General features: G+C 41.6%; 1 protein-coding gene across 1 annotated transcript in view; it reads right to left on the reverse strand.

Annotated features, from left to right (window-relative positions):
* The window catches only part of MGAT4D (MGAT4 family member D), a 53,462-nt gene that overhangs the window by 11,965 nt on the left and 21,089 nt on the right, over positions 1–20,408 (reverse strand). Inside the window, exons 3-8 of the mRNA XM_056855383.1 lie at positions 19,446–19,586; positions 16,849–16,982; positions 11,894–11,940; positions 8,513–8,626; positions 6,669–6,744; positions 2,578–2,692 (exon numbers count right to left, since the gene is read on the reverse strand). Coding sequence (XP_056711361.1) covers positions 2,578–2,692; positions 6,669–6,744; positions 8,513–8,626; positions 11,894–11,940; positions 16,849–16,982; positions 19,446–19,586 — 627 coding nt within the window. The remainder of the gene's footprint in view (positions 1–2,577; positions 2,693–6,668; positions 6,745–8,512; positions 8,627–11,893; positions 11,941–16,848; positions 16,983–19,445; positions 19,587–20,408) is intronic.

Consider the following 20,408-nt stretch of genomic DNA (forward strand, 5'->3'; position numbering starts at 1 on the left):
ATTTATGATGGCATATGTGTTATGCAATCATTGTCCTGTCCTGCAGTTCAAATTTACCAACAATGGGTTGGCTCCAGTCAGCTTTCCTGCTGGTGAAAAAGGAAGGATGGGTCCCCTTTTTAACCATGAAAAAGGATTATGCTAGGGATCATGGGGCCTGAGTATACAAAAGCCATATAGCGCAGGGGCTATAGTAAGGAGGGGAATGGGCAATATTGAGAGGGGGAGAAATGGCTAGATCCAGGTCACTGACTGATGCACTTCAACATTTTGGATCAATTTTATGGACAGTGGCCCCAATCAAACACAGAGCTAGGCACAGTTAAGCTGTTTCATACCAATGGGCTGAAGCATATGATATTGTGTGTGTGTGTGTAAAGTGCCATCAAGTCGCAGCCGACTTATGGCGACCCCTTTTTGGGGTTTTCATGGCAAGAGACTAACAGAGGTAGTTTGCCAGTGCCTTCCTCTGCACAGCAACCCTGGTATTCCTTGGTGGTCTCCCATCCAAGTACTAACCAGGGCTGACCCTGCTTAGCTTCTGAGATCTGACGAGATCAGGCTAGCCTGGGCCATCCAGGTCAGGGCACCTATGATTGTAGATATAGATATAATAGGTATATGTATACATATATATGTATCATGGGTATGTTTCATAGATGTATGTATGAAGTATACATACACACACACACATATATGTATATATGTATGTATATATGTGTGTGTGTGTGTATACTTCATCTATCTATCTATCTATCTATACACACACACACACACACACACACACACAAAGTCTTTATGATTTATGCTAAGCTACAATTAACAAATGATGCACCCACTTAGGCTCTCATGACTTTTTAGTATTCCTACTGATAAAAGAAGAAAGTTTCCAAAACTGAAAGCAATAAAAGCCTTGCAAAGAAACATCAACATGCTAATGTCTATTTTACATAGACCCAGCTCATTAAATTTTAATTCTGTTGAATAGTAATAAACATTTACCATTTCCAACATCTGCCAGTTACAATAAACTCTTGCATACATTTTTCTTGAGTTCTTAAGAATAACTACCACTATAACAATTTTTAAAATGTAATGGCCATGTTTTTCCCATTTGCACTATGAATAAATGATAAAAAAAACCTGCATTTTAAAGAAAATAAACTCCTGTTCTGTATAAAAAGTCATTTTATTTTGATCTTTTGGGTTTAATTATTTTAATTCAATCCCCCCAAGGAATTTTAAGCCTTAAAAATCTGTAATAGAACATCCTGTTCTCATTTATTTAAAGAAAAAGTATACATGAGTCTAAACTTCATTGTTATTTCAGCATAGGAAATCTTTATTCTACCACTGGTCTGCCCCCACCCTGGTAGCATAGTATCACATAAGTTTAAGGCATAAGTAGCATAGTATCAAAATCAAGGTCTGAGTAATCCTTTGAAGGCCCAAACCCAATGACCTAAATGCTTTCTACCAACTCTGAAATCCATTGGAGGGAACAAACTGGACTTCTCTCCCTGTACTTGGAGTCTCCAGTCCATGTCCTCATAAACTGGACCATGATCAAAATAAGGGCAACAAAACCAGGATAGTTACTTTAATATTTACATCCATATAGGTCATATTTGTAAATGTATGCTTACTAGCATTAGTATACTCTATATCAGGGGTGTCAAACATACGGCCCAGGGACTGGATCTGGCCCCTTGAGAGTTCTTTTCTGGCCTACGAGTCAGTCGAGCCAGTCAGCCACCCCCTGCTCCTGATCTAGGCTGGTGAGACCTGGCCTGGCCTGACCAAGTGACATTTATGTCATATCCGGCCCTCATAACAAATGAGTTTGACACCCCAACTCTATATGGTATTCTTTAAAGGCACTGGCAGAACACATAGATATGGACCAACACTGGGAGTCATGTCCTCTTGGGTACGATGTGAGGTTAGAGGCAGCTCCCCCCATGGAGGTATTTCCTCCTCTGTGACTTCCAAACAGTAACATTAAAAAAAAATATATCCACGCAATGTTGAGTCTTAATTGTGCTCTAATAATCTTTTCCCACCCCCGGAACACTTTCTCCCAAATTTGCTTTGGTCCAATCTTTTTGGGAAGAGTGCAGTCCAAGTATGTTATCACACCATCTGAACAAGAGGTCACATTTTCTTGCCCTGCAAAGGTCCTACCCACATTTTTGCTGTTTTCTTGCCATTGGCCCTTCGTAACTGCCGTTTTCCCTACTGCATCACCAGAGGATTTTCAAGGGCTTTTTTCAGAAAAGGGCAATAGTTATATAGCAATTAGTGATTTAAAAGAATGCATTCTGGTGACAAAGCAGGGAAAATGCAGCTCACTGAGGAAAGTTGCACAGAAAACTATCATATGGAAACTCCATTGCCAATTTGCATGCTGTTGCATTTGCAGCAGCAATGAATGGAAAATGGAGAATCCTTACTACATGGAAGCAGCCATAATTTTTAAAAGAGTTAGATATATTGATGAATTATATTCCTTAACAAAATGTAAACAATGTGCCTTCCTTGTTTAAAACTGTGCCTTACTACTGCAGCTGTACTTACCAATAAAACCAAGCTGAGAAAATTCAAGGATCATCCAATCATTTGATGACTGTTGTTCAGCAAAATCCTTTATTATCTGTATATAATCAAACTTGGCTATAATATCATCTTCTAGCTGAAAAAAGATTAGTCTTTTCAATAGTAGCCATGCCTTATGATACATTTAACAGACACTGAAGACAAAACAGTCTCTTCCACACACAAAAAGGGGAAATAGAAAATAAATGTAGGGGTGTGCTAAAAAAAACAGTATTTTTCAAATTCAGGTACACTGGACCTGAAAAATATTGGTACTCCTGGTAGTCCCGAATTCTAATACCAATATGGTATTTTGATTTGGGGTTTTTTGGGTTTCTGAATTTTTGGGTCCATTATTCCCTGTGGGGAAACTTTCTGGGTGGCTGAGGGGGTGTTTTTAAAGGTATAGGCACCAAAATTGCAGCCTGTCCTTTAAATGACCACCAAATTTCAAGTAGATTGTACCAAGGAGTCCAATTCTATGGGCCCCCGAGGAGGGTGCCCCACCCATCCACCATTGTTTCCTATGGGAGGGGACCTCCAAGCTGCTTCCAGGGCAAAGCCATGCCTGCAAGCAGCACTCACTGGTAAAATATCTCCCTTGGAACAACCAACATAACAAACCCAACAGAACCATTGCAGAACCCAGTAATCCCAGTAGAACTACAAGCCAATGTGCCAAGCCAAACCGAATCAAAATAAAACCAGAGAATCTCTACAGTGGAAAGTCCAGGTGAGGGGGGCATTTTTGCAAGCCCAACAAAACCAGTTGCAATGTGCAGATGCCCAGAAGAACCCAGTGCCACTGTAGCAATGCAAGATGAACAGGACTAATGTGAATCCAGAGAATCACAGCCAGCAGAACAAACCCAAGCAAGGAGGGGATTTTGCAAGCTCAACAGAACAAATGGCAACGTACACAATGCCCAGCAGTGATCAACAGAACTAATGTGAATCCACAGCAGAACAAATCCAAGCACTGAGCAACAATGTAAAAACACCTAAGGGTTCAAAAACCAACTCTGGCAAAGGGGAAAAAACCTCTTAAAACTGACAAAGACACTTGAAATTGACACAAGCAGCCTGGCAAGCCTAAAAAACACCCCAGAAACTTGAAGGCAAAAAAGAAAAAGAAAAAAACAGTCCCCTGGGGCCTGCAAACACTAGTTCCCGGTCTTTCTGGTCAATCCGAATATTACCAGGATTTTTCGGGACCATTTTTTCAGTTTCCTGAAAATTTCCCAGATATATTTCGTAAGGTATTTTTCTTGTATATTTTTTGCTTGGGTGTATCCAAATGTACACGCCTAGAAAATAATAATAAGGCACCTATATACAATAATAATAAGGCACCTATATACCTATATGCCTTCTGTAGACAAACAGGGAACTGGAATACCCAGTTGAGTGAGAAGACAGGCAACTGACCAAAGCACTAGTAAGTTGATAGAAAGGAATGAAAAACAGAGTTAACTAGGTATGGACAATAATTCCAAAAGAACAGCCATGCTAGTGTCTTACACCCAGAATAAAGAGGAGCCTTGTGGCACCTTAAAGACTAAAGGAAGAAAATTACATTAGTTTTTAAGATGCCACAAGACTCCTGTTTAGGTATGGATAATGTTACACAGGGTGAGCTGAGAAGCTACATTTCATGCTATGGAAGGAATGAAACGCTCACAAGGAGATGCTGGTTCCTGTGGATCCATTCTGCTAAAGGGTGCACTCAGCTCCAATGTGGAGAAGCCTTCTGCTGACACAAGGGGCCCCTTGCATTAGTGGAAGCCTCCTTAGGCCGCAGGAAAGTACCTTTGTTAGTGGAACAGGTCCACAGGATCTGACCCCTCATCAAAAGCAAAGATGATTTCAACATTAGCATTTTTCCTCATTAAGTAGAGGGCACATTAAATTGATCTGCCTAACATCTCTTGAATGACTGTGAAATAAATAGAATGCCTCTTGTTTTCTACTACTACCAGTGTTTTTTTAAAGGGAAGTTGATTGCAGCAAATCTGAATACCATCTTGTGAGATGGTGTGAGCTTCAAGCTAGTTACTGAAGTGAAACAGTACTCCCAGTAAATGCGCCTGACTTTTTGGCACGAGTTTTGAATCAAGATGCTAAAAGCTGCTGTCGTTTTTTAATGTTTTCATTCCAGCTCCCTTGAGTGTTGATAAAAAGCACTTTCTAGCAGCTACTGAAATAGAGCTTCTCAAAGATGCTTTCAGCTGTGGAAATGCATAATTATCTCAGGATGAAGCAATCTTAAATGGACAAAGAGAATAATTACCATTCACCCCAGGTGAAGAGGGATTTGACTGCCTGCTCTTATGGCTCCCATACAACCCCATTATCTGCTCCCTGGCATGACGAAAAATCTCTCAAGGGGTTCCCGTGGACTGCAGAAAATGTGAATGACTACACTGAAAATATTGACACAATTTGCTCTAAATCTCTCTCACTCTGTTATTGATTAACAAAAAACATCACTCCATTAAAAAGACAAGAGAAAGAGAGAGTTGTCCATAGATAAAATGAAGCTGCAGATAACAGGGTTGATTTCCTTAAATTGCTTTGGAAAGTTCACTTTGTTTCACCCCTTTGTCTGATACTCATGTGAACAGGGTTTCTCACCCAGGCATATCTCCACATACTTAAGGAATGTGTAGCAGGTGAATTTAACTTCTTCCTCTACCCCAAGGAGAAACAGTGAACAAAACATATGTAGTGAACTTCTTATCTGGGCCATCTTTCCACTTCCCAGTCTGATCCAGAGTGAAATTACTGTAAGGCACTTTGTATGTGACATTTTTGCTTGAGATTTATTCAGGAATGAAACTAGATTGCACATTTCTTCACAATTCCATAATGGGTTAGCCATGGTGATATTATACATTTCAGTATATCCCCACTCATTTTTTCATAACTGGATTTATTTCATATGACAGACTGGTATATTTTAATCCTTATGAAACATCCTTATTTTTTTCATGGCCTATTACTAGTATTGTGCCGTTTCCATTGTGTATTGCTTTTCCTAGGGCCTATTTTCAGGAATCGTTTCGCACATGGCCACTGCAGTCTTCAGTCAGTCAGATGTCCCACTGCAGGCATGTGTGAAGATTGATGGCACGATCAGATTTTGCCTCTCTTCATAGCCCACTGCTTTTTGGACATATATGAAACCTGAAGTCAAGTAATGTTGGGATTTGGAATTTACACTAAAGACACTTCTCATGCTTTAATAATTAATTATACGTCACTTTTTTGTCCTACTGGGAAAAAAGCAATTACAATTCTGGTCCTAATGGTCGATTCTTACATGACCTGAGTAGTGTGGTTGCTTCTTCCTCTGATTACATCCTATGCTGTTCCAGTAATGTTTGAAATACAGAAAGAATGCAGGAGGAAATATGATATGATTGTTCCCCACCCCAAAGCTGCTCTCCTTAGTAGCCAATGATAGTGACATGGGAAGTAATCACATAATTTGTACCACCCACAGTTTACAGGTTTCAAATATTGCCAGAGTAGCATGTAATGGGACCATACAGAAGCTGAGGCAACCATACTGCTCAGGCAAAGTAAGAACTAATTAAGCACTGGAATACACATAATGCCATCCTAAATAGAGTTACCCCCTTCTAAGCACACTGACTTCAATTAACTTAGAAGGGTATAAAGTCTCCTTAGGAAGGCACTGACAGTGAAGTAAACATGCTTAGGATGGGGCTGTTTCTAACCAGTCAATAACATCCTGTTTGGGTGTTCCAGTACAATCACTGGTACTTATTTAATTCCAAATAACAAATTTAGGTTTGTGGTTTGGCATGTGCAATCCCTTGTCGATCAGTAATAGCAATGTTAAAATAAAACTGATGTTACAAATCTAGTAGCAGATAAGTAAGTGTGCACATCTCAAAATTATTAAATTACCCTGACTGAGGCTTAGAAATTACAGAAACACAGCATGTACCAAAAAATAAGAGACATTAGTGATTTGATATTTATTTCAGAAGTTTAAAATAACACAGTTTAATCAATGTAGGTGTGTATGGAGCAGCTGGACATACCTGTAAATAAAATGTTCCCTTTGGTTGGGCATACAGCATTAAGAAGCTATAATCCAAATTCTGTTTTGTTCTCCACCTAAATAGAAGAGATAAGTTCTGATTTTTAAAAAGAGCTTATTTTTATACTTTCTGTTCTTTCTCTCTAGACAAACTGTTATCTGGACTCATTTCAATTAGGCTTACTGGCTGGAGATCAGGACGAGACTCTGCTTTGTATGACTTGGTAGATAATCTTAATGATGGGAGTGGGACTCCATTGATGTACCTGGACTTCTCAAGTGGTATTTGACACCATCAACCAAAGTGTTGTCTACTCTAGACAGACAATATGAATTGGGAATAGGAGGCACACTGATCTGCTTCTGTCTTGGTGGGAGGGTTATGAAGATAATATTGGGAAATTATTGTTTCACCTCATGGGAATTATTCTGTGGGGTTCTGCAGGAATTTATCATCTTCTGTTATTGTTTTTTTTTTTTAAATAGTGTGTGTGTGTGTTTTTAAAAAAACAGCTGGAACAGTTGCTGAAATGATCCAGTAATGGGCTGGATGAACATAAACAAACTGAAACTCAACCCAGACAAGATGAATAAGCTTAGGATGGGCCATTGATTGGACAGGTGGATACGCCTATTAATTGTTGGGTTGCTCCTGGATCTGGCCTTCTTTCTGGATCCTAATGTACTGGCTATGGCCAAGAGTGCCTTTCATCAGCTTTGTCTGGTATGAAAGCTGCTTCCTTTCCTTAAAAACAAGGATTTAGCCACCAGAGCTACCTTCAGGGTTTTTTGTTGTTGTTTTTTTGTGGGAGGGCGACTGGAAATATGCCCTCTGGCGCTCCCTCCCTCCCTTTTCTCTTCTGACACCTCATTCAGACAGGTAGGTGGCTGAGGCTGCTGCTACTTGCTACCATGATTGCCTCACTCAGCTGGTTCTTCCTCAAAAGGAGGGAAAGGTTGCCAGTATTATAAGAGGCAGCCCAGCTCCATACCAAAGTTGGGGCTTAGCCAGAACAGCAGTGGGCCCCCTTTGCCAGGATCACTGGGCCCTCTTGGGAGGACTAGGCCACACTACCAGGTGAGCTATGGCAAGAAGCTTCAGCCAGCTAAAGGGCATGTGTGTTCCCCCACCCCCTTCCTTCAGAGTGGAAATGAGAGGAAAGAGGAGTTGTATCGTTGCAAGTGGCAGGACTGCACGACACAGCATCACAAACAGGGCAGAACTGAGGGGGCCCCAGTCCTGCTGCTCACATCTAATGTTATTAGCTCACATTTTGAATGCTCTGGTAGCCTCTCCACTTGACTGCTACAGTGCTCTATGCGGCATTGCCATTGAAGAATGTGGCGACATGGCTTCTAAATGGGACAATATGTGCCTCAAGAGCTCCCCTGGTTACCAGCTTCAAGCTAAAATCCTGGTGCTGGTTTTAACTTTTATGGCTTGAGTCTGGGATGCCTGAAGGTACTCCTTCCATATGTACCTCCTCAGTTGTTGAGGCTGGGTAATGAAGACCTTGGTGACTTTCACCACTATCAGAAAATGAACACATTATGACAAAAACAGGGCTTCTTTAGAAGTGGCCCCTTGGTTTAATTGTTCTTTCTGAGTCAGAGGTCTGCTGAACTTGTGTGACTGTCGGAAAGGTCATAAGGGTCTTTTTATCGATGGGTGTTTCGATTCTAGCCTATTTGGAGCTGCTGCACAGTTTCTAGCTTCCATTTACAGTTTGATCACTTTCAAAAAGCAAGATACATAATTTAAAATAAACAAATACACCTCATTATTTTTTTTTAAAAAGTTCAGTGAAATTCTGCCTGAGAAGGCAGTCAGTCGTGCTGTCATACCTTACTCTGTCCTTTGAGTCTCCAAATGTTTCCTTCAGATTGGAGAGCTGGGGATAATAGGAAGCAGGAGGAGAAATAACCTCCAAGGCTCCAGAAAGAACCTCATTTGGGAACCTACAGAAAGAAAAATAAAACACAGTAGGCTCTACAAGCAGACACAAAGAGAGAGAAATTACTTACAAGATAATGGATCTATATTTGCATGTGTTTGTGAGCAGCTGGAGAAGCTTATATATCTTCAGGACATAAACTTTAACTGGATTTCCAAGTATGTAGAAACCATTTTAGGACTAATTTTACCCGGCTGCAATCCTAACAGCAATTTCCTGGGAATAAGCCTCATTGAATATAACGGGACCTACTTCCAAGCTACTCACTAAGGATTGCTTCATTAATAATGAACTCCTAGCATTAGGATGGTGATCAGGTAAGTTTTTTAAAAAACACAAGTCACAGATCTAGAAATATATTACACAAGTGGGTGACCTGTGAGATGTGAGGGGAAATCCCCTCCTCCCCCCCATCCCGCTCTGTCATTGGGCTACTCGCTTGCTGGCCAGGACCACCCACCTGCAGTGCCACTGCCTCAGCCTGCTTGACTCATGGGGGGCTCGATAGCAGCCCCTGCCCCCCTTTTCCCCACCTGTCTGCAGTGTTGCCATGTGTGCCTGCTAGGCTCATGCGGGGAGGACTGCAGCTCACGCTCTCCCTCCTTCCCTGCTGCCTTCCCATATGCATCCGCCCTCCAGTTGCTACAGGTGACAAATTCATGGGGGAAGGGGGAGCCCCATCATCTTGGGTTGCAGCAACCTCCTCTAGCCTCCCCACACCTATAGGCAACTCTAGGGGTAGGAGCGGGGACTTGGTGGCCGCCCAGTATGTCAACACCATTCCTGGTCCTCGCTTTATGCCAAGGGCGATGGTAATGGCAGGCAGAGAGGACCCAACAGGTAGGCAGGCCCATGACATAGCCTCCCTCTCATTGCCAGCACTCAGTATCTGCTCCCCCCAGCTGCTGCTGCCTTCTCCTCCTAGCTCCCCAATCCCTTCGAGTAAGGTTGCCAACCTCCAGGTAGTAGCTGGAGATCTCGTGCTATTACAAACTCCAGCCGACAGAGATCAGTTCACCTGGAGAAAATGGCTGCTTTGGCAATCAGGCTCTATGGCATTGAAGTCCCTCCCCCTCCCCAAACCCAACCCAGCTCAGGCTCCGCCCCAAAAACCTCCCGCCAGTAGCGAAGAGGAACCTAGCAACTAGGGTTGCCAGGTCCCTCTTCGCCACTGGCGGGAGATTTTGGGGGCGGGCAAGGTTTGGGGAGGGGCTTCAGTGCCATAGAGTTCAATTGCCAAAGCAGCCATTTTTCTCCAGGTGATCTGATCTCTATCGGTTGGAGATCAGTTGAATTAGCAGGAGGTCTCCTGCTACTACCCTACTAGCAACCCTACTTCCTGAGCATCTGTTAGGTAACTCCCAAAATGGCAGCTAAGATCTTGTGACTTAACATCATGATATCTCATTTTGTTTGATCTTTTAAAGACTGAACCATCTCCCTCATTTTTCTGGGGGGAAAATCAGATTTTTTTCTGCAAACCTGGGGGCTATCCTAGTTCTGTAGAAAAACCTCTTCTCTCTGTACATGATTTAAGGATTCACAGCTGGGACCACATTTAAGAAGAAGAGTTGGTTTTTATATGCCCACTTTCTCTACCACTTAAGGGAGACTCAAACCGGCTTACAATGACCTTCCCTTCCCCTCCCCACAACAGACACTCGGTGAGGTAGGTGGGGCTGTGAGAGCTCTAACAGAGCTGTAACTTGCCCAAGGTCACCCAGCTGGCTTTGTGTGTAGGAGTGGGGAAACAAATCCAGTTCACCAGATTAGCCTCCGCCGCTCATGTGGAGGAGTGGGGAATCAAACCTAGTTCTCCAGATCAGAGACCACCACTCCAAACCACCGATTTTAACCACTACGCCACACTGGCTCCCTGGGACCATGTTGAGAATTAGATATAATGATAATGGAAAGAAGATATTAACTGTGATACTCATTTATCTTGATGCCATTTTGCTCTACACCTTACACTGAATTTAACTTTTCCTTTGTTCATACATGATGGCTCCATTACTATTACCAAGCTGCAAAAAACAATATAATGTTTGTAAGGTTGGTTTGAAAAGCTTCCTGCCAACCCACCTCCTCTACTGTACAATCAGCCACTTTATTCCCCACTCTCTGTAAAATATACATCTTTTGAAAAACAGTTTAAGAGGAACCAAAAACCATAGTGTAATCTAGACATTAATTGAATTTCATAAAAAGGGCCTCAGTAAAGCAATGGTCACACTTGAGTTCAGCCTTTCAAAGAACAATTATTCTATACTGATTGCCATCGCAAAGAAACGGGTTGCTTTATTACATTAAAGTGGGAAGTTATAGGGAAACAAATCTGCAGTCCCTACAAAAAAGCTAACTACTGCTTCAAGTAACCAAACAAAGGGGTTTAGAAATGCTTACATATCAGCAGATATAGTTCCTTGCTTCATGGCATTAAGGTAATTAAATCCAGCATTCTGTAAACATGGAGTGCTTTGGCTTGCACTATTAAATTCTTTGGGAAGTAGAGTCAAATTTGAGCTCTTTAGAGATACTTAAAGATAAGAAATGTAAACTAGAGCCACTGAAGTACAACTAAAAGATTTTGCTAAGCTTGGTAAAACTAATGTTTTTTCCAGCCTCCTCAAGTGTTATGCATGTTAACAATGACATTAGTTACTTTATTTGTAGGATACCTTTAATTTATTATGCACTACATTGTAGTGACTTGGATCCTAAGCAATGGGAACGGAATTGTGCTAGAGGAGGGAACTTCCGCAATTCCTCCCTCTCACTACCGCCTTATAGTTGCCAACTTTTAAAACTGGTCTCTCTAGTTGTCCCTTTAATTGCTGCTGATCAAACAGATATGATCAGGTGTTACTGTTTAGCTCCATGCCATGAAAAGTGCCAACCGACCATTTCTGCATATGAAACTTCTATTAAAGGGACAGGACATTTTTCATGGCCACTTGCCAACCCTACTTTCTCTGCTTCTGAAATTGTGATCCTCCTGGTCAGTGGACCCCAGGAACAGTGTGGGGCAAATTGGGAGTCTGGGGGCGGTGGGATCAGCAAAAAATCTTTTCTCCCACACACACACTGTTGAGAAAGTCATTCCATCACAGGAACTGCTGATGAACAGATGGAATGACACCTTAAGATCCAAGCCAAAAACTGTGTATCATTAATCAGAAAACATTTACTTGTCGAGTATTTAAAAAAACACATGACAACATGATTTATGTTTAAGCAGTCATAGACTGTGACACTGTGGAAGGCTTACCCGCTTCTAATGTTTTCTGCAATGCTGTTAACATATTCTATATCCACCTAAAAAAAGTTAAAGAAAACATCAATATTTCTTTTTATTTTCTAATCTGAAAGTTTTACTAAGTACCCATTTGGGAAATCTGTATGTTCATTAATTTCCCCCCCTAAGGGAATGAATATAGCAAAATTACTTTTATTATGTGGATGCCCTAAACATTCCAGAGAAAGGAGCTGCTTTACTACTGTTTTTTACTGTAAATATGTATTAACCCATGTACATTTGTCAACATTAAAGTACTGCTCTTGAAAAATCCTATACCTCCTAAATAAGTGCAATGAACTATGTCCCCTCGATTTGGTTCTCATCATTGAAAGGGCACCTGAGGTCATCATAAAAAGTCACACACTTTCCCTACCCCGCTGGTGAGAAAATTCATGCAAGCAACGTTTCCTTGCCTCAGGATATCCATTATAGAAAGTTTCCTGGTGTCTCAAGCTGGTGGCACTTGGATGAGAAATTAAAATAAAGACTTAGGGCATATTCCCACGGCATGCCAAGTGTGTGCATATGTTCAGTGGCATTGCATTCCACCACAAATTTAAAATCCTGCTGTGATCACACTGTACACTAAAAAGTCTTCATATCGAAGGGGGTGGGATTATGTCTGTTGCCCTGCCTCAACTGCACATTTAGTCAAACATTTGAAAAGAGCCCTAAGTGCATATGCCTGTATAAGCATATACTCTTCTACATGATCAAGACCTTTTTTTTCTTTTTTTTTGCAGAACATCCCTGATCGCAGGGATGAGTCTACATTTGTACGTACACAGGACAGAAATCTGGCTAATCACATTGATGTCATGAGCAGGGCCAGAGGGTGCAATCCTGATTTCCTTTTTGTACAGTCATACCATGCACACACATTGTAAATGTTTGTGAAAATCTGCACAGCAGTATATCTGGTGCGTTTATACAGTACCCAGCATATATTCCATAGTTAAAATGGCACACCAGGGGTGATGTAATACTGAAATCTGCAGGATGAGAAAGGTTGAAATTGAACTTGGAGTATTACACTTTTAGGGTGATCAAATACTATGTCCACAACAACTTGTGCTGCACAATATATAGGATCGTCAACTCCAGGTTGAGAAATTCCTGGAGATTTTGGGGGTGGGGAGGGTGCTCAGTTGAGTATAAAACCAGAGTCCACCCTCCAAAGTAGCCATTTTCTTTGGAGGAACTGATCTTTGTAATCTTGAGGCCAGTTGGAATTCTGGGAGACTGGTACCTATGCATAGAAGACATGAATTAACATGTGCTGATGGCAAAGATATCCTGTCTTGGTTTTCATTTATTTAAATATTCATACCCTGCCTATCTCTGTAATGTAGACCCAAAGCAGCTTGAACATCTTCCGCCCTCCTCTATTTTATCCTTGCAACAGCAGCCTTGGGAAACAGGTTTGGCTGAGACAGAGCGACTGGCCCAAGGACAACCAGCAAGCTTCCATGGCAGAGTGAGGATTCAAATCAGGGTCTCCCAAATCCTAGAGTCAAAATAAATGTGACAGGCTGCTTTCTGCACCTGAAAACGTGTGGGGGAAGAAACAAGAGCTCCTGGGGCTACCATGCTGTGTGCCCAATCCAGATCTGGGCCTCACAGCAATTTTTTTTTAAACTGCAACTGCTTCTAAAATGGACTCATGGCAACCATTACTTTTAATTTGGCTCCTAGTTTGACACTCTAACCAGTACGCCATGCAGACTCTCATTGTGGTGATGTCATAGAAAGCATGGAAACTTCCTCCCACATAAAATGCACGAGGAACCAAAAACAGTCCCCAAGACCTTCTTCACCCAGCAGCTAGGAGAGCCGTGACCAATGCCCTCCAGTAGGAGTGCTGTGACTTGTCACAAACGTTTTCAGCTATTGAATTTACCATGTTCAAAGGTGATGTGAACTGAACACTTGGTCTGGTCAGTTCATGCTGAACAGCTGCAAACACCTGCCAAACCAGTTTGTGTTGGGTTTCCCCAAAACTGAACATGCACATTCATGCTGCTGATTCAAACTGATCAGCAGCCAAAAGTGTCACTGAAAACTACTTACAAGAAAATCCAAGGGTAAGTTTTTATTGAAACACAGCATTTATTGATGACTGATGTATATGCTTTGTGAGTGATCTAATTGTCTGTTTAAACACTTGCCTGCTGAATAGGGCAGTTATGCAACAATGGGAGGGCAAGCAGAACTCAGTCAGGCTGTGTGAGAACCTACATGTATGAAAAGCCAATTTTGTTGTACTGCATTCTTAGTGAAACAACCTGCTGAACATCCACAAACAGATTGCTGAACTATCAACCTGATCACTGAAAAACCAGGTCTCTGTTTGCAAACAGGATGCAAGCCAAACCAGCAGATATTCGAGCACCCCTAGCTTTTAGCCACAAGCTCCAGGGCTTCCCTCAGAGGAGCACTTGAGTGTGAGCCCCCTGGTAACCCAGCACAGCAGCAGCAAACAGGCCTTTTGATAAGGAAATAGCCAGGGCCTAACAGGGTTGTAAGAAGTCCTATGTCAATCACAACATCCAGTCCGCCCCATAGCCCAGTGGACAAGAGGGCTGCACATAGAACCCATAGCTGAAAGCGCCCCAAGGAGAAGTATTTGATTCTGTGCCTAATGTGCCTATAACTGTGTGTACAATGTACTTATACTGGGGTCAGTGAAGATGCATTTTGAAAGGGAAAGGAACGGGGAATACACATGAGCAAGGGAGAATGCACACTACAGCAGCAAACACATGGGAGATAATTTGCTGGATGGTAATTCAGTGGGAAAAGAGAGCCAGCGGGGTGAAGTGGTGAAGGTGTTGGACTAGGACCTGGGAAACCCAGGTTCAAATCCCCACTCGCACCATGGAAGCTTGCTGGGTGATCTTGGGCCAGTCACACACTCTCTGCCTTGACCCCGGCTAGTGTTTGGATGGGAGACCTACAAGGAATACCAACATGACGCAGAGGCAGGCAATGGCAAACCACCTCCCAGCATTTCTTGCCTTGAAAACCCTACCATAAGTCTGGCAACCTGCTGGCTTCAATCAATTAATAGGGCAGAAAGGAAAGCAAAGAGCCAAGATGCAGGATTTATACTGAAAGGCCTGGCATTTATCTGGGTTTGCAGGTTTCATTTGTCAATAGGAAAAAAATACTTCTGCTTTGTTGTGGGACTAATTAACCAGAATCTATGAGCTCACAGGACATGTAAGTGAAGTCATATTTAGAGAACACAGAGAATGATTGACTGGCATGTGGCTCCAAAGCTTCCATGTGAAATCATGAAGTGGAAACCAAGTATTTGGAGACAGCAAGAGTACCCAAAGGAAATTATAAGAGACGTTTTATAGAATGGGGTGAACAGAAATATTGTACATTAATGCCACAAAGAAGATGGAAGCAGCAGCTTAGCAGAGTGGACTATTTTGGAATGGGAAGGACATTTTTTATGAACATGTTTTAGGAACATGTTTCAGTTTTTAATAGACTTAAGTGCCTGTCCAGGAACTCTAAAAGGTCTAAGTCTGCTGAATAAATTAGGGTCTCAAAGGTGGTTAAAAGGGGGAAAAGACTATAACTCTATGTGCCAAATAGGTAATGTGATTACTGGGAATCTGCTGAGATTTAAAAGTTAATATACATTGAGGTCCCATGGAACTGGGACTGAGAAGTAAGGAATCACAGCTTGTACTTGTCCTACTTAAAACCTTCAAATGCAATCCTAAGCTTGTTGACTAAGAAGTAAGGCCTACTGAGCCCAGTGGGGCTTACTCCCTAGTAAGTGTGGTTAGGATTGCAGCCTTACCATTAATTTAGCCCTCATCCCCCACACACACACATATACATATTGTTATTAGCAAAGATTGTTCAAGATTACAGACTGAGTTAAAGTGGTGGTGCAATGTTTGTAAATACGGAGAGGAAACAGGTGAAAGACTGTAAGTTACTTCCTCTCATTATGTGCCAATCCTGAAGACTTCCTGCTGAGGCTTGGTGGAAAGGTAGAACGTAGTATGGCGGTAAGGGGAAGTATATGTGGGGGAGGGAAAGGTAGTAGGCATCCTGGGTTTGCCAACAGCTCAAAAGGTGTTTTTATTTTTTGTGGTCTCTGTTGCTGGTGCAATGTTATGCCCTCACTGGAGGTAGGAACCACCTTGGGAACTAGCATAGAATTCCAACTAATCTCTGCTCCTTTTCCACCACATCTTCAACCCTGCCCCTTTTATCAGTGGTGCCTGGTTGTTGTAATGGTTCTGCCAGAATTACATATAATCGGCGCAATGGAAACACTATGCCAGTATACTTTGCCACACTAGCCTAATGTATTCTGCTGGTGCAGTCAGTTTTGGGGGCAACCCTGCCCTCCCACAGCGGGTATTACTTAAGGATAAGATTACCCTATTATACTTCTTTTAAAATCAAGCGAAAGGCTTCCCAGTTCCTCAGGTGTCATTACACTCTTGAAATTGTTGTGGTGTTTCCCTTCTTTCTGTTTTACTCTACAATACTGGTTACTGAAACTCACTCAGATACTTTTTCTGAAGAAATACTTTTTATGCTCAACAGTAATACCTGGAAAGATTACATGAGCATATATTGAGGACATCATCTATAGGAGGAGAAGAAATTAACTGCTTCTTAGACCCAGATACTAACTTTGTGGCTATCATATGACTGACCCATCATATTTCGTTCTGGGCTTTAATTAAACTAAGGACATTTACAGATTTTAGCTGTTAACCAAAGTTTAATTTTCATGAGAACTAGGGGGTATTTACTTGGGCTGATACAGAAATGCTTAAAGAAAGGAGCTCTGGTGGTTAGCACGCAACAGAGATTGCTAACTGTTATGTGTAAACAAAATCTCTACATTTTCTTTCTGTTAACGCTGTAATTCCATGCTGTCTTACCTCTGCTACACAGACAACTATCAAGCAATCGTTCTTCTGTTTCTCTGACATCTCATAGAAAAGGGAATTCAGTGTGGCCATCAAATACGTTTGTTTTTCTCTTCGCACTGTGGGAATACCCATTACCAGGGACACTACACAGAGAGGAATCGCAGATGTTTGGTCAGAGAAAATGGCATTGGTTCAAAACACGATTGCTTTTATTGATCACTATGATACAACCATAAAGAACCTAGTCACATAAATCAATACATTAATTTAAACCGATTATTCAGTAAGAGGGGAAGTTTTATTACATGTTGATCACAATGTAGTACAAAGTCATTCATACTTTATACCAGGGTTTCCCAACCTGTGGGTCTTGACAGGTCAGAAAGCCTGTGCAAGTGGGTCCCAGACTTTTACAGTTTTCTTGATTTGTGCACACTCTGCTTAAAAACAAAAATAGGTCACCTTACCAAGTAAACTTGGACTTGTGGGTCATCATACCAAGCCACCACTGAGCCAGCATGTAGTGGTTAGGAGCGGTAGACTCTAATCTGGACAACCTGACTTGATTCCCCACTCTACCACATGAAGCCACCTGGGTGACCTTGGGCTAGTCACAGTTCTCTCAGAACGGTCTCAGCCCTACCTACCTGTCTGTTGTGGGGAGAGGAAGGGAAGGAGGTTGTAAGCTGGTTTGATTCTCCTGAAAAGGTAGAGAAAATTGGCTTATAAAAACCAACTCTTCTTCTTCTTCAAAAAGGTTGGGAACTACTGCTTTATATCACTGAAGTCCTTGGCAATCCCTAACTCTACTGGGCTGAGGCAATAGTTTTGAATCAGGATACCTCCTTATTTTGTATGTTTTATAGCACCCACTAACTGTCCATTTCATCAGATTTTCATATTTAGATCTCTTTTAATTAGACTTCCCTTTACTGTGAGCAAATTAACCCCCTAAACAGGAAGGACAGCAGCAATAACTCACACATTTTTACCAGTGAAACAGAAGCATTTAGGCAGAATTTTACAATAGCTTTGGGCTGAGGTGTCAAACCAGTCATACAAAGTCATCCTTTTCATTCCAGGACCAAATTTAACCTGAATATGCTACAAGGTCCCTATTTTTCATTTTTTAAAGTATAATTTCCATCTGTCTATTCTCTTCTTTCCCTCTCCTTTCTTTATAGCTGTCTCCATGCTCTATGTCTTCCTGTTTTACCCTCTGCAACTTCCTTTTAGAAAAAAAGGTGAGAAGACAAAATGGTGGTTATGTCTCTGTTGTGACCCACTGTAGGCTGGTCTGTGATCCACTTTAGGTGTCCTGACTCATCAGCTGAAGAGTAATGCAGTGCATTGGGGCATATAGTAAAGTGAGTGTTGGGGTTCAAATCCTCACTCAGCCATGAAACTCACTGGATGACCTTACCTATGTTCCGGCTTCATCTATACCATGGGATTGGTATGAAAGTAAAATAGGGTAAGAGTGTGTTTGAAGGTGCGTGAGATTCAAAAAATATTTATTGATTTCGTAGTTTTGTTTTGCTTCAAGATTTTTATAAGCACAACTCTACAACACGTTTCTTGTTACAGCTGTTCATTGGGGGTTCCCCTCCACATGCTGATGAACATGCAACAACAGGAGAAAGCTACTGGATAATATCAAGCTACATGCAATGCACAGAACTTGTCGTAAGCTTTATGCACAAATTATTTTTAAGAGAAAAAAATGCACAACAATAATAACAGTATATTTGGCCTGTTTTTGTAATTAAATTTTTAAGCAACAATCAAATGCTACTAATTACTGTCAAAATTTGAAAGAAGCCACAACTATTATTTAGCTGGTCTGTCCTGAGATTCCTTCTTAAGCACATGGGAGCTCTCACTCATATTCAAACTGCCCACAAGGAAAGATTTCCCCATTGGCTTCATTGCCAGGGCAGCTCTATGGGTGTATCTTAGTGTTACCAGGCACATGTCTGGACCCCCTGGGAGACTTTGAGGAGTGCTGCTGGGGTGGGGGGGGGACACATTGTTGATACATCAATGTCACTTTCAGATAAAACCCATAAGTGATGGTACCAATTCTCTAGAAATCTAGGGCATCAGTGAAGTCACTTCTGAATTTTGGCTGGAAGTAACATCGACACACCAATGACGTCTTCTCCCATTCCTCACCACCACTCAGTTGAGCAGTGGCTGGGGTGGAGATGGCAGCAGAAGTTCTCCCGTCATAGCAGTAAGTTGGCAACACTAGTATATCTCCACTGTGTATGTAGTGAGTCCGCAACATGATGGGAGTTTATAAGGAAGTCCAAGATTTTTGTGTGAGCAGATGGAGAGGACTAAAACAACTTCATGCCATCAAAGGACTGTGTGCTTGCAGGCCTCAAATGAACACAAATCTCTTGTGTTTGCAGAGCTCTCCATTCATAGCAATGGAGTAAGTGCAGGTATGAACAACTTCCAAAATTAATGCTTCCAATGAAATAAAAAAGTGCTTCAGAAACAAGACCATTATGCATTAGAGTCCCTATGCCAGCAACAAATTGCTAGATCGGGCAGTTCATTTAAATTTTTAAATACCAAACGTAAAATTTGATTCTCACCTCCAGTTCTTCCTTGCCCAATTACAACATTTGGGTAAATGCCATCTTCATGCTGTTGGAGATGAGGTAGATAGTACTGAATATTTGTAAGATGTACTGGGAGTCTGTTGGTGACACTCAACAGTTTCCATTTTGTAGAGTCTTGAAAAAGAAGGAAAGAGGGAGAGACTGACACTTCAACATCCAACCAGTAATAAAGGAGTATCTGACCACAATGCCAGCATTACATACCTACTGTATTGACATACCACTGTGGTCGTTAATGTTCTGCTAGCAAACCAATGGGTTCAACTGCATGCTTACAAAGGGCATGTTTGATGGGGCAACACTATGGGATAAGATTGCCTTTTCCTTAGTGAAAAGTTACTCTTTGTGCTTAAGTATAATCCATAAACCAACATCTAGACCAGGGTTATACACAGTGCGGTTTTCCACTCTTTTTTTATGGTGTTTGGTTTACTTCTGGAGAAAAAAGTCAAATGTAAGAGCCACTTTTCTCTTTTATATACATGACTCACATTGTGAAAGTGTTCATTTCCTAGTATCACTAGCATTTCAAATTGTTTCATGAACTGCCTGTCATTCAGCATTGCAAAGCATGGCTTGTTTCAAGTTATTTAACACAATAACCCGCAGCACAGAGGTAATCTGTGGGTGGGGACAAAGGTCTCCACACTCATACAACACTTTTGCTCTTAAAATCATACTCTGTTCCCATTCTTCTACATGATTTATGCTGTTCTGTGTTTAAATATATGGAACCCCCAAGGTTACAGCTGGTTTGGGCCTCAGCAGTAATACATACAAGGGTGAATCCTGTGGATCAGCCGAATTGCCTGACTGCTTCTCATGCCAAACTGGGAATATCCAATTCACATAAAGAAAATAAGAAAGTTTCATCTGGCAGACTGAAGTCTTAGACTTTGCTTCTTGCAGATGTGAAATTACAACAATTACGCTTAA

The sequence above is a fragment of the Euleptes europaea genome, chromosome 9 (assembly GCF_029931775.1).
Source record: "Euleptes europaea isolate rEulEur1 chromosome 9, rEulEur1.hap1, whole genome shotgun sequence".
NCBI classification, from domain to species: Eukaryota; Metazoa; Chordata; class Lepidosauria; order Squamata; family Sphaerodactylidae; genus Euleptes; species Euleptes europaea.